At 30.5% G+C, this 12,099-nt stretch overlaps 1 protein-coding gene across 1 annotated transcript; it reads left to right on the top strand.

The window, feature by feature from the left end:
- Positions 1-3,988: 3,988 nt before the first annotated feature.
- Positions 3,989-7,899, top strand: LOC126773295 (uncharacterized). The gene is made up of 5 exons (XM_050494123.1): positions 3,989-4,224; positions 4,483-4,671; positions 5,547-5,691; positions 6,644-6,777; positions 7,480-7,899. The coding sequence occupies exons 1-5, from the start codon at positions 4,168-4,170 to the stop codon at positions 7,693-7,695; spliced, it is 741 nt and encodes a 246-aa protein (XP_050350080.1). The 5' UTR covers positions 3,989-4,167; the 3' UTR covers positions 7,696-7,899.
- The last annotated feature ends 4,200 nt before the right edge of the window (positions 7,900-12,099 follow it).

The raw sequence follows: 12,099 nt of genomic DNA, 5'->3' as shown, positions 1-12,099 counted from the left end.
TTTGATTATCGAAGTACCCGTGTATAATAAGGGCTAAGGTTTCCTTACCTCTTGAGGAGATGGCTTAGAACTTATTCCACCATGCTGCTTTTAATGCTGGAATTAATGTGAGTAATTTTCCTGTACTACTGGAAACGAAATGTATTATAAACTCAAATCATAATATTATATGATCTTAAATTACTGTCTTATAGTTATAAAAAAGTAACATATAGTATTTTTTTTAAAAAGAAACGATTAATCATTTTTTAATTAAGTTGAAATGTATTCGTCGCGAAGTACTTTGTTTCACTAATGGGAAAATACGTTTAATTTTATGTTGATTCGATGTCTAGAAGTTGATAAATGAGCATTATGAAAGTAGTCCAGTAAGTATATAAACCGTTTTTTTTTTTGCCTATAATTTATTTTTAATAAGGTCGTTTTTTTATAATACATTGTGCAATGTTATGCTCAGTATTAATTATTAAAGTTCCGATTTGCAACCGTTGAAATGTCATCCCTCTAGCTTCTCTATTAATATTTATGCGGCGCATATCTCTTAATAAATTAAACTAACTTTGCTTAAAATATCATACACGGTAACTCCATTACGGTCTTATGGAGTGAGCGTTTTGTGTTTATTCACCTTAATATCATTTATTATGTTCCGACTACTAAAACGTATCGTATATTGTAATTTTTATCACGACATATAATTCGATAATTCTTTGAATATTTCTTTATAAATATTCTTATCATTTGGTTACAAATAATTAATTACCTCATTATTTTTTATGTTTTAGCTTCATAATACACAATACATTATATAACAAGCTTGTGTAATCTATAGAAGAGTATGTCCTCTAGGGTTATTAACTAATATTATAAATGCGAAATTACGAAGTTTGTTTGTTCCACATTCCCGTCTCAGCTACTACCAATTATTAAGAAATTTTACATGCACGTTATAAGTCACGTTGACATAAATACCAACCTAAAGTCGGCGGAATAAAATATAGTTAACCTAAACAATCTAAATGCCTCATTACGGATCATGATGTCAGATTCGAATTCCAAGTCTTGCCAATAAAAGTTAATGTATTTTTCTATTAAATATTCTCAGTAGCTGAAGCAGGGAGCAAATAATAAATAAATAAATAAATATATAAATAGCGTAGGATAGAAAGTTGACAGTTAAACATTCCCTTCCTCGGTAAACGCATAAAGCTGTTCGTTCTTTCTCCATTCGTCTCCGATTTTTGTACATAGGATCAAGAGAGTAAACGAATATCGATCAAGAAGATATCATTACAACAAAGCCAATTCTTCATAAATAATATTGTGTAATAAAAAACCCTAACATTAACAAAAACTTCAAATGCTTGAATTCATTTTCATTCGATAGGAAAAATGCACTCAATTTAATATCGGACCACAAATCCCTCGAAAATTGAATAAGCTCACGGGTGTGTTTAATTTGATGCATTCAAACGGAATATTTGCTGTTCGCAGGTGCATACCTCGACAATAGCATGCGCGTTGCGTACCAAACGTCCAATTAGTACCAGGGGACTGTCGGACAAACTGTTGTACAGTCAGCTACTAAAGTTTAAGATAAGTTACGTAAAGGTTATGGGTGTAAAGCAACAAATTTGGAAAGCAAGATCCGTCTGCGACTCTACTTTATGCTATAGTGACTCGAAGAATGTAAATAACTTTCGATATAATGATAATTTTTCGTCCTATACATTATATATCTTATGAATAAATTAAAACATTTTAATGGAAATTTCAAATTGCATCTCCATATCCAAACTCTTTTAAGAAAAAAGACAATCTCTGGATATACGATTTCTATTAAAAAACGAACGAACTATAAACAAATAATCAAGACTTATTTTTAAAATTGAAATTAATTTATTCCTAGTTACTAACACTGAGTTATTTATAGTCAAATAAAACCTACGACTAGTCCGGAAAAGATAAGAAGCTGAGAAGAACTATCTAAGAAACTCACCGAATTATTACAACTGTCGTAACAATATTTAATTAATTTAATATTAAGACGAAATGGACGAGAGAGACATGCAAAAGGCTATAGACCAAATGGAAATATTAGAAAAATAAGACTAAAAATTAAAAATCAATGCTTGGACTACGTAAAATAGTATATTATTGAGTAATAAGTTTAGTTATTGTTAGCTTAAAATATATGATTAAGTAAAAAAATAATAGTACAGTAAATGAAATTACTATATAAGTGAGATACCAAGACTTTTCTGAGAGCTAAGAGCCTCTCTCCTATTTTACCTTTACCTATGTACCTTATGAATGCATGGAGGAAAACAAAAAAAAATTTAAAAAATGAACTTAACATAACTCTCGACTGACTGATCTCGAAACTGCATTAAACCCAGTTTAGCATAAAACCCATAAATGTTCAATATTAAATTAAATATTAAAAGTCGTGCGTAGAACTTCTTTACATAAGTCAAAGCTTTGTTAGGAACTATACAAAGCAAAATGCAATAACAATCGCTCAAGTGCGAAGGCATTTGTAGCCCAAGCGTATGGATTAGACAAAGAATTTGAAGAATTGCGTTCACTTTTATTCGCCAATGGATATTTCGACAAATTACTTTTATAAATCCGTTACTCATCTACTGATTATGTTGGTTTCATTGATAAAACTTAAATTGCACTAAAATATCCTTAACTTTAAATATATAACCTAAGAAAATACATTTAATGTACTTATTGATTACTCTTGAACCAATAATAAACTTTATATTTCGTTTAAAAAAATATATAAAAAATTTAATGGTATTTTTTTTTTTGTATCAAATGCAATTTATTTCTGTTTAACTTAACTTTTTGTTACAGTATCGCGACATCTGTTCCGTACATGGCCAAACTAATATACAAACTTATGTTTCGCTCACGGAATACCCCGATCTGTGGTTCTACCATTCTAATGTTTCGAAGCTTACTCAATAGATGGCGCTGTTTTACACGCAATTCAATTTGTTAAAAATGAACGAATGAAGTAAATAAAACGGTATCAATTTTTTTACATTTAATAAGTCAGAACTTATTACAGGCTTGAATGATTTTTTTTTGAAATAGCGTAGTATTATATTATTATATTTTTCAAGAATATTTACCATTATCCAGCGCCCACATTAGGCTCACCTATAACCTAATGTATACTATGTACTATAATAAATGCAAACATCTAATGTAATTGCTTATACGGAAGTAGAATAAAGTATTTAAAATGGAATTATCTGTTAAATTAAAATCATAGTTAAATCTGAATTTTTAGGTATTGCGAAGGGCAAGACCTAATTTAACTATACCTGTGTCATAAGAAAGTCCAATATTTTTTTGTATAATTTTGACAGTGGTTAAATAGACAGAAGTATATAATTATTTTGTTAATAATAATTATTACCTAAAAATTAATTAATTTAAGCGCATATAATAACTGAAAATTTATTATTTAAGTTGACACTAAATAAATTTGTGTTGTTTATTATTTTATCAAATAAATAGCATCATATATTTGTTAGAATATTTTTATAATTACTCATTAAATTAACAATACGTGAAAACATTAGAGAATAGGCATTCATAAGCAATGATTTACACGATAACAATATAACCGAGTGTAAACTAATGCGATGAAAAGTCAATATAATCGTCATAGAATTTTCACAGTTAAGTGTTGTTCATATGTAACATACATTTTCAATATGAATAAAATACAATAAAAAGCGTAAAAAAGCTTCCAAATTTAAATTTTTGCTTTTCTATGTATTTGGGAATACCAATATTGGGGACTTAATTTTATGCAAGAATTAAATCACAATAAATCGTCTATAAATATAATGTTTAAAGTACTGCAGAATCGCCAGTATGTCAAGCCCTAATGATAACAATCAATAGCTCGATCGGAGACTGGAAGCAAAACAAGACGTTACAGAAATGCGCAGTCACTAATCGATCGGCAATTTGATACTACAAAACATATAAGGGAAATTCGTCTATTATATTTTTATTTCAAGACTAAGAAATTATTAAAAATATTAAACGTGTTTCATAAATGTTCTTAAATATTTCTGTTCAGAAATAAATGTTATGTTCTGTGTGTGTAGTTGACATGTGAATTGTTGAAAACAAACGATGAATCGTTTTATTATTTTTTTATTTTCTGCTGCATTTGTCGTCTTGACAATACAGGTATTTACTTTATTAAGTAGATTAATTGACTGTGTACTTTACGAAACGATAATTTTTTTAAATTTGTAGTTAGCTTTTATTTTATTAATTTATTTTTCCATTATTACAAAAAAGCTATTAGGGTTTTTTTTTTGTTTTGAAAACACACATTGTTACAAGTTTCTTCGATTACAATGGCCTATAAAGACAGCGAGAGTTAAATTGTACAAACATTTTTTATGTGCCTACATTTTTATGATTTCACTGAAAAAATTTCAGACGGACTTCCAGGATAACCTTATAAATGGTTATAGAACCTTGATAGCGGACATCCAAGTCCGAACTCAAAAATCCCGCGAAGACATGGACACCCTTGTGTCACAGATTAAGTTACTCATGAAAAACGAAGCGGACAAAGCGATAAACTATATGACTATTTACTTAGAACAGATATCTATGTATTTCCAGGTATGTTTTTTTTTAATTGGCTCTTTACATATAAACGGCTATTTACACCGTAAATGCGCAGCTAAGGCTAAGGCCTCCTCCCCTTTTAAAAGTAGATTTTATCCCTTATACCGTTGTATTACACTACCATTACCTGAGAATGACTAATATACTGCTGGGCAATCCGAGTATTTCTAATTTCCGAGTATTTTGTGTCAGCATTTAAGTTGATTTATTTTAGCATAATCTTAATACAACATAAATTATAGTATTCGTTTTTAAATATAAAACTACAATTGACTCCATTTTTTGAGTGCCTTTAAAAATATTAGGTTAATTAAACAAACGCAACGGCTGTAAAACAAAAATATAAGTCGTATTCGTGAGAGAAAAGAGAAAAATGTGAAATAGGAACGGTCCATTAACCGGCAGTCTGCCTCTTAGCCTAAGGACTTATATACACGAGCAAGCTGTCGGCAACTACACTGCTACATTCTAAGAGCTCTTACATAGGAAAGTCGACGCACAACACATTTTAGATGGCTAGGAACATTGTAAATAAGCCCTTACGTATTTTAAATTTGTACCACGAATCTAAATTTTTCGCATTTACAAGATATAATTTTCTATTATTGGAACCAGAGTTAAATGTGTACAAAGAAAAAAATGTTTAGTAAGCTAATTAAAAGCGGCATTCATTTACCACTATTACCAAAATAATGATAATAATAAATGTATTTATTTTCCCTCACAACACAAGACCACAGGTTACATAAAGTCGTGTGAAGCTTATATATATTATAGGCATTGAACTGTATTACAGACCACCTGAACCGAAAAGCCGCTTAGAATTTGTTGCAATTGTGCAATCTCCACCTGATTTACGTACGTTTCAGGTAATAATTCACGATCGCAAACCCCGCAACGGCACTTACTGCAAAGAGAGCATTGTTAAACTGCTCGGGGAGAATTTGCAGCTTGCTGATGAGAACGTAACCTTATGTCTAGCTTTGGGCTATCAACGAGTGCAGCGTCTGCCAGGTGCAATAAATATTATTGTTTCCTAACAACTTAACTACAAACCATTTACAATTACAGTAAATCAGATCTCTATCGACCTATTCTTTAATTTTCCTAATCTTTTGTTTATAATTTCAAACATTTTTTGTCCATTGTTATTGAAAAGATTACTGACAAGGAGCCTGCAAATACTAACATTTTATTTTTACAAGAAACATGTATAAATGTTACTTGTATTTTAACCGCAATTATATCTTTTTTATTGTTGTATTAAATGATGTGTTCATACGGTGATTACCTTCTTCTTCTTAAACAAAGTATGATCGCAATGAAAGCCTAGTAATATGCGAATATGGTGAATATTAATAATAAAATCGAATTTTATTTTAGTATATTTTACATAAGAGAAAAAATGAATACCTCTGTTTCTGTATGATTTCTCTTATAGTTGTTTACAGGACCCTCTTAGGTTGACTGATATCATACTGAACCTACTTTTATAGTTTTATTTTGTCGGTGTCTTCCTTGTTTACCTCGTACGTGTCTTTCCGTCCGAGACACCGCAGGATGTGTTGGAAACAATACTATGTTTGTACAATAATAATAATGGGTGACAGTGAGAGACTATTTCCTAGTAGTTGTAATATTATATTCGTAGTGTATTTTCCACTCGTTCATTTCTAATTTTACAATAAATGCTTTATAAAAAAAGCAAATCCTTCTAAGCGATAAAATCTAACAAAACTGCAGCCCTTAAAAAGCCCATAAAGTATTTCCTTAGAAGACCCTTCTTCCTTATTTAGGAAATAAAGGTTCCTATTTAATTTTAAGGTTCATATTGTTATCGAGTTTAAAACTATACATTTATAATAACAAAATATTTAAATAGAACGTTATTTAGATTACATTTAATTGAATTCCAGTATTTCCTAAGGGCCTTCGCTTTCGTTAATTTAGTTAATTAACGTTACAGAAAAGTTACAAGTACATTTTGAAACGTTGGAAAATCTCAAGAAATATTCGGCATCGAAATTGTTCGAATGTCAGAAACAACAGCAAGTCGGTGGAAACTGTTCTCATGAAAGTCAAGACCTTGAAAGGACAGTGGTTAGTAATGAATTTAACGTATAAATATATATTTGTTAGTAGTAAATATTATGACACGTGATGTTTATTTTATTATGCAAAGATAATTTCGATTATTCTATTTCCAGTGGCTTTTTAACAAGTAAAGTAACAGCCTGTAATTATCCCACTGCTAAGCTAAGGCTTAAGATTTTGGGGCGTCCTCCATAACGCTGCTCCGATTGGTGGCAGATTTTCACGCGCCACATACAGGTTCACTTCACCGCCAAGCACGAGATGAATTATAAAAATAAGTTAAATAAATGAAAATTGAGCTTACCCGGGCTTGAACTCGGAAACATCGGATATGAATTTATGACTTACGTCTTCTAACCAATGGGAATTTATTTACTATAATATATAAAAGTAAAGTTCTACTCAGTAGTAGCTGTGACTTATATTGCTTTCCCTTTGAGAACATGTAAATTTTTCTAACAGATATCGAGTTTCAATTCGGGTAAAGACTACAGACTTTACACGTCAATTTGTTTTTATAATTCGTCTAGTTTTCAGCGGTAGAGGTAAGAGACCGTGTAAAAGTTTGCATATATTATATTAGCCAAACAACATTTGAAACTATATATATTTGAAAGTAAAATTCATCATATATTTGTTACAATAGTAAGACCAGTAATTGTTGAAGCCAGTATTAAATTAATAATACTCGTGAATAATTATTTTCAGTTTTTATATGAAACTTCACCGTTCCCCGTTGTGATGGCAGAAATCGCTATACATGGCTTCAAAGAAGTGTCAGATTTGAGTGTTTGTCTTAAGGACATCATATCCCGAATGATGACTCATTCCGTCAAGGTCATTGGAGACTTTAACAGATGCATTCACAACATTGAGATGCCAAAACTTAAGTATTTGCTGAAGTTTATGAAGAAATATGCATGAATAATTATTTTTTTACTTAAAAAATCTTCAAAATACTTTACTTTAAAGATCATCTTAAATAATTAACGTGTAGGCATAATCGAATGGAGGCAAGTTGTGAATTAAAATTAATAAAACTAATATTGATGTAAAATTTATGAAAGAAATAATACAAAATAAGATTTTTTAATATGATTAGCTAACATTAATTCTTTATTAAACTAATTTTTTTATACAATTTGTTTCAGTTCGTATCGACTTCCTAATTACCTTTTAGAGTTAAATAATTGACAATAAATTACAAAAAACATAGAAGGTAACAAAATGTTTATATTCGCCAACATTGTTCACACATCAATAAAATATTTGCACATTTTGATTACCAACGAAAATTAAGGTGCTGTCCATTTATATCGTTCAGATATTTCAATAAAAATATAACCTGAAAATTCATTTAATAATTCACGTCAGTTAATGCAGATTCTTTCTTCATTATATATTCAATTGAAGCCAATGAATCCTGAATTTTGCCGATGCATATTGAATAAAATTCGTACACAATATTTATAATATTCCGATACAAAATTGACTTTTTACATCGAATTTTTTATATGTCGACGGAATCGTAGCTGGAATTATTGACCAAAAAAAATAATTTCTTAATACCTAACATGAAATGAATAAACCAATTAACTTCGTAATAAAAAGTGTCATAAATATTAGCTTTTAATTCCAGAAATGCAATATGACATCACACTCGCTAAATACCGTGTGGCGATTTGACGACATCACATTATTACTTTAGTAATAGCCCACTGATATAATACAGTTAGTATTATTGACCCCTATTGTCGAACTTATCATACCTTGAAATGCTATGATTATATATCAAATGTATGTATACTATGTATTCATTTGTATTTCTTTATCAAATATAAAAAAATTATTAAAAAATATAACCATTTTGTTATAATTTTTCAACGCTACTGCCTGAAAACAATTCAAAGAAAAGTCAAGTAGTAGTTCAAAAGAATAACCGATTCATTTTCTCTCCATTTAACATTTATATTGTATTAGCACAATCGTTTTTCTGGACTAGACTTAACTATTAAATGTGAAATGTCAAAAATTTATAATATTTATAAATATTTAAAGAGCATTTAATAATGACATATACTTTTAAAAAGCTTTTATAGATAAAATTGTGACAATTCTTTACGCATCACTGAGTGTATTTACTGATAAACATGGTGGCTGATTCACCGTACGTAGATTATAATTCAAATTATGAACAGAACATTTGCATTAAATTACAATTTTAGCCTGATAAAAGTAGATAAATTTCACGCAAAATGTTACTTGAATAAAATGCTTTAAAGGTGTATTTATCGAAAATCATTTAGACTAAATTATAAAACAAATTAAATGTACTAACTTACCAGCAATATAACGACATCAGTCGAGGAAGGTTGATACTTCAAAAGTCTGCTGAACCTAAGAGTTCTTTGTGCCATAGTCAATGGACCTACAGGTCTAGACACGTGTATCAGTGGAGATGGTGGAGGATGAGGTGGAGGCGTTGAAATCGGAGGCATATTGCGGCGAACTGTCTCCAAAGGAACTGTACGTGCAACCAATGTATCACTTCCGACAGAATTAGCACTACCACTGAATATATTCATCAAGTCTCCTATAGACCCGCCGCCACTCGAACCAGCACTGCATCTTAACTTATCTAAATCTGTCAAACTTGACCCACGGCGAACCCGCAAACGAGATCCACTAACGTTACTACGACTTGATGCAAAAGCATCGCAACGCACATCAGCTTCGCTGACAGCTTGACATTTCCTACTTCGAACCATGATCGTTAAGGCATGAGTCAATATACTTTATGTTTACAAAGCACGAGCCGTAGCAGCAATTACACAAAGACTGAAGGTTTACACCTGAAGTAATACAAATTTGCATACAAATAGCTGATAGGTGCGCGCGCGTCGCAATCATTAGGGCCACGGTCGCCCGCAGGATAGCGATATCGCGTCCTCGCAGGTTTCCGGTAACATCGATTATAACATTTTCATTTTAATTCGAAAGTATTTAATTACTTTCCACTTTCACGGTCTTGATGTGCGAACGATACAAAGTCTGTTTGCAGACTGAGGGTGCGTAGATTTGTGTAAGCGTGGTTAGAACTCGATAGAACTAATGAAGTAATTGGGTTCAAAGGCTCAGCGGGGGGTTTTTACTCCGGGAGGTACACTTAACCAACAGGCGACGGGCTGTTTGGAACGATGACGGATCGCTTAAATATAAAAATATTACCCGTTAATATTTAATAGGAAGACGAGGTGAGTATAAAATTAATTACTCAATATCAAATTCAAAGGAAGGACTCTATTTAATTTGAAATCAAAACAAGATAATCTTCCCTAAAGAATCTTTCGAATTTTCAATTATGAAACCTTATTAATATTTAAGGGGATGATCTAAAGCTTTATTCATTAAGTTTATTGAAAAACATATTTAAAAATCCTCAACCCTAAATAAAAATATTTTATAATAGTTTTATGTGTATATATAATATAAGATGTGTAGAGTAGTAAAGATAACCACCAATTGTTTTTTTTTCGGTGTAATAATGTTTAGTTCCTTTAATATATCGATATTGTTCACTGGTGTATTTATTAATTTAATATAACTCAAACAAATATACAGGTTAGTAAAGTTACGTAATAAAGCCAAGTCATGTTAAAAATTTAATAGTATTATACAAATAAATTATTTGTGCTCGATCAATCCTACAATAAACATAGTATCAATGATGCTTGATTTTGTACAGAGAGGCTAAACTATTGACAGCTAACATACAGCTTACCTTGATGAGAGTTATTGCATGCATTACGGAATAAATGTTACCGTTCATAATATTTTCGATATGATTTATTAATTAGTTTAATATACTTTCTATTTTGTATTAATTTGAGACAAAGAAGTTTAAATTGATAAAACATATTATAAATTTAGGTCCACTAAATAAATGAGATTAAATATTTTCTTAAATAACAAATAGAAGAGTTTTTATCGCTAGAACTATAGCCCCACCGAATAATAGACCTATCAATTGTGTCTCGCAAAGCTTTAGTTATATGCAAGGTCAAACCATTAAGAGTTCAGCACCGTAACAGCATTTTCCCATTTCCCAGCAGTAGTTTGCGCACTAACATTTTTTCACAGCGGGATTAAAACACTATAGTTTGTAAGTGACAATCTTATTTGGATATATTCTTACAACATATATAAAATATGTAGACAAATGTCTTTTGCCATTAAATGCTTATAACGTACCATAAAAAATGTAACGTTTTATATTATAAATTAAATTTCGTTATATATGAGTCGCTTTAAAAAAAGGTGTCATATAAGTTAAAGATAGATAGTATAACAAAGCAGTAGTGTAAATTGGACACCAATGCCAGACGATAGTTGATTAAGTCCAATAATATGTATGAACTTGATTAGACGCACAGACAGTCGTAAACTGAATTAATTCTATCACAGTGTAACGGACTAGTACCTTCGTCAGATTCAAGATTATTAGCTATTCACATCTCTGTAGAAAATCAATATTAGTGGATATTGTGTTAAGTATTTGCAAGTAATATGTTAAGTAGGCGCTATACCTGTAATATATTTCAAAAGCTTAATAGTTGTTAAAGTAGAAGTTATTAAGGCAATTTTTGCTTTCGTTATAATGAGTTAAAAATTATGTTTATTACCTCTTTAGTTATTATCAAAACAATATAACTTACCTTAACGATAGTGTTTAACTTGGAACAACTTAATTCTCCATTTGCATAAAATCAAAATTTATAAAAATAAAATGAGTGACGATTAAAACAGATACAATAATTATAACAAAATCTTCTTGAAATTTGTAAAAAATAATTTAAAAAAAAATCATACAACGGAAAATAATCTGTTTCATTCGTCGGTAAATAGAAAAAGGACTCACATTTAGCTGCATCACAATCTTGTTGTACGCTCGATGCCACCTCTGCTTCGGCGTAAGTTTGGGCTGCTCCGGCTGGAACTCCATTTGCTCCAATTGTTCCTCCTCGTGTCTTTGCTCCTCTTCGTTAAACACACTATCTTCATTGTACTGCTCATCTGCATCGTCAAATCTTTCTTGGTCAATAAACTTTTCATCTGTAAATGTCTCTTCCTGATACTGATCCTGGTCATCAGGATATTCGACGTCCTGATCGAACGACTCCTGTCTTTGTAACCCATCGTCTTCGGGAACTTCGTGATAAGTTGGGTGTTCTTGTTGAAACGTTAATTTTGACTTATCTTGCGTTTGTTCTGAAATAAAACAACAGTATATAAAAATATGATATAAAATTTATTAAAAGGATTTTTAAC

Source organism: Nymphalis io, chromosome 14 (genome assembly GCF_905147045.1).
Source record: "Nymphalis io chromosome 14, ilAglIoxx1.1, whole genome shotgun sequence".
NCBI lineage: Eukaryota > Metazoa > Arthropoda > Insecta > Lepidoptera > Nymphalidae > Nymphalis > Nymphalis io.
The sequence above is the reverse complement of the archived record's forward strand: the minus strand, read 5'-3'. Positions and strand labels throughout refer to the sequence as shown.

Excerpts from the sequence above, each read along its gene's own strand:
- LOC126773295 (XM_050494123.1), top strand. The coding sequence starts at position 4,168 with ATGAATCGTTTTATTATTTTTTTATTTTCTGCTGCATTTGTCGTCTTG. Across the intron at positions 4,672-5,546 it reads AGATATCTATGTATTTCCAG|GTAATAATTCACGATCGCAA; the intron begins GTATGTTTTTTT and ends CGTACGTTTCAG. Across the intron at positions 6,778-7,479 it reads AAGACCTTGAAAGGACAGTG|TTTTTATATGAAACTTCACC; the intron begins GTTAGTAATGAA and ends AATTATTTTCAG.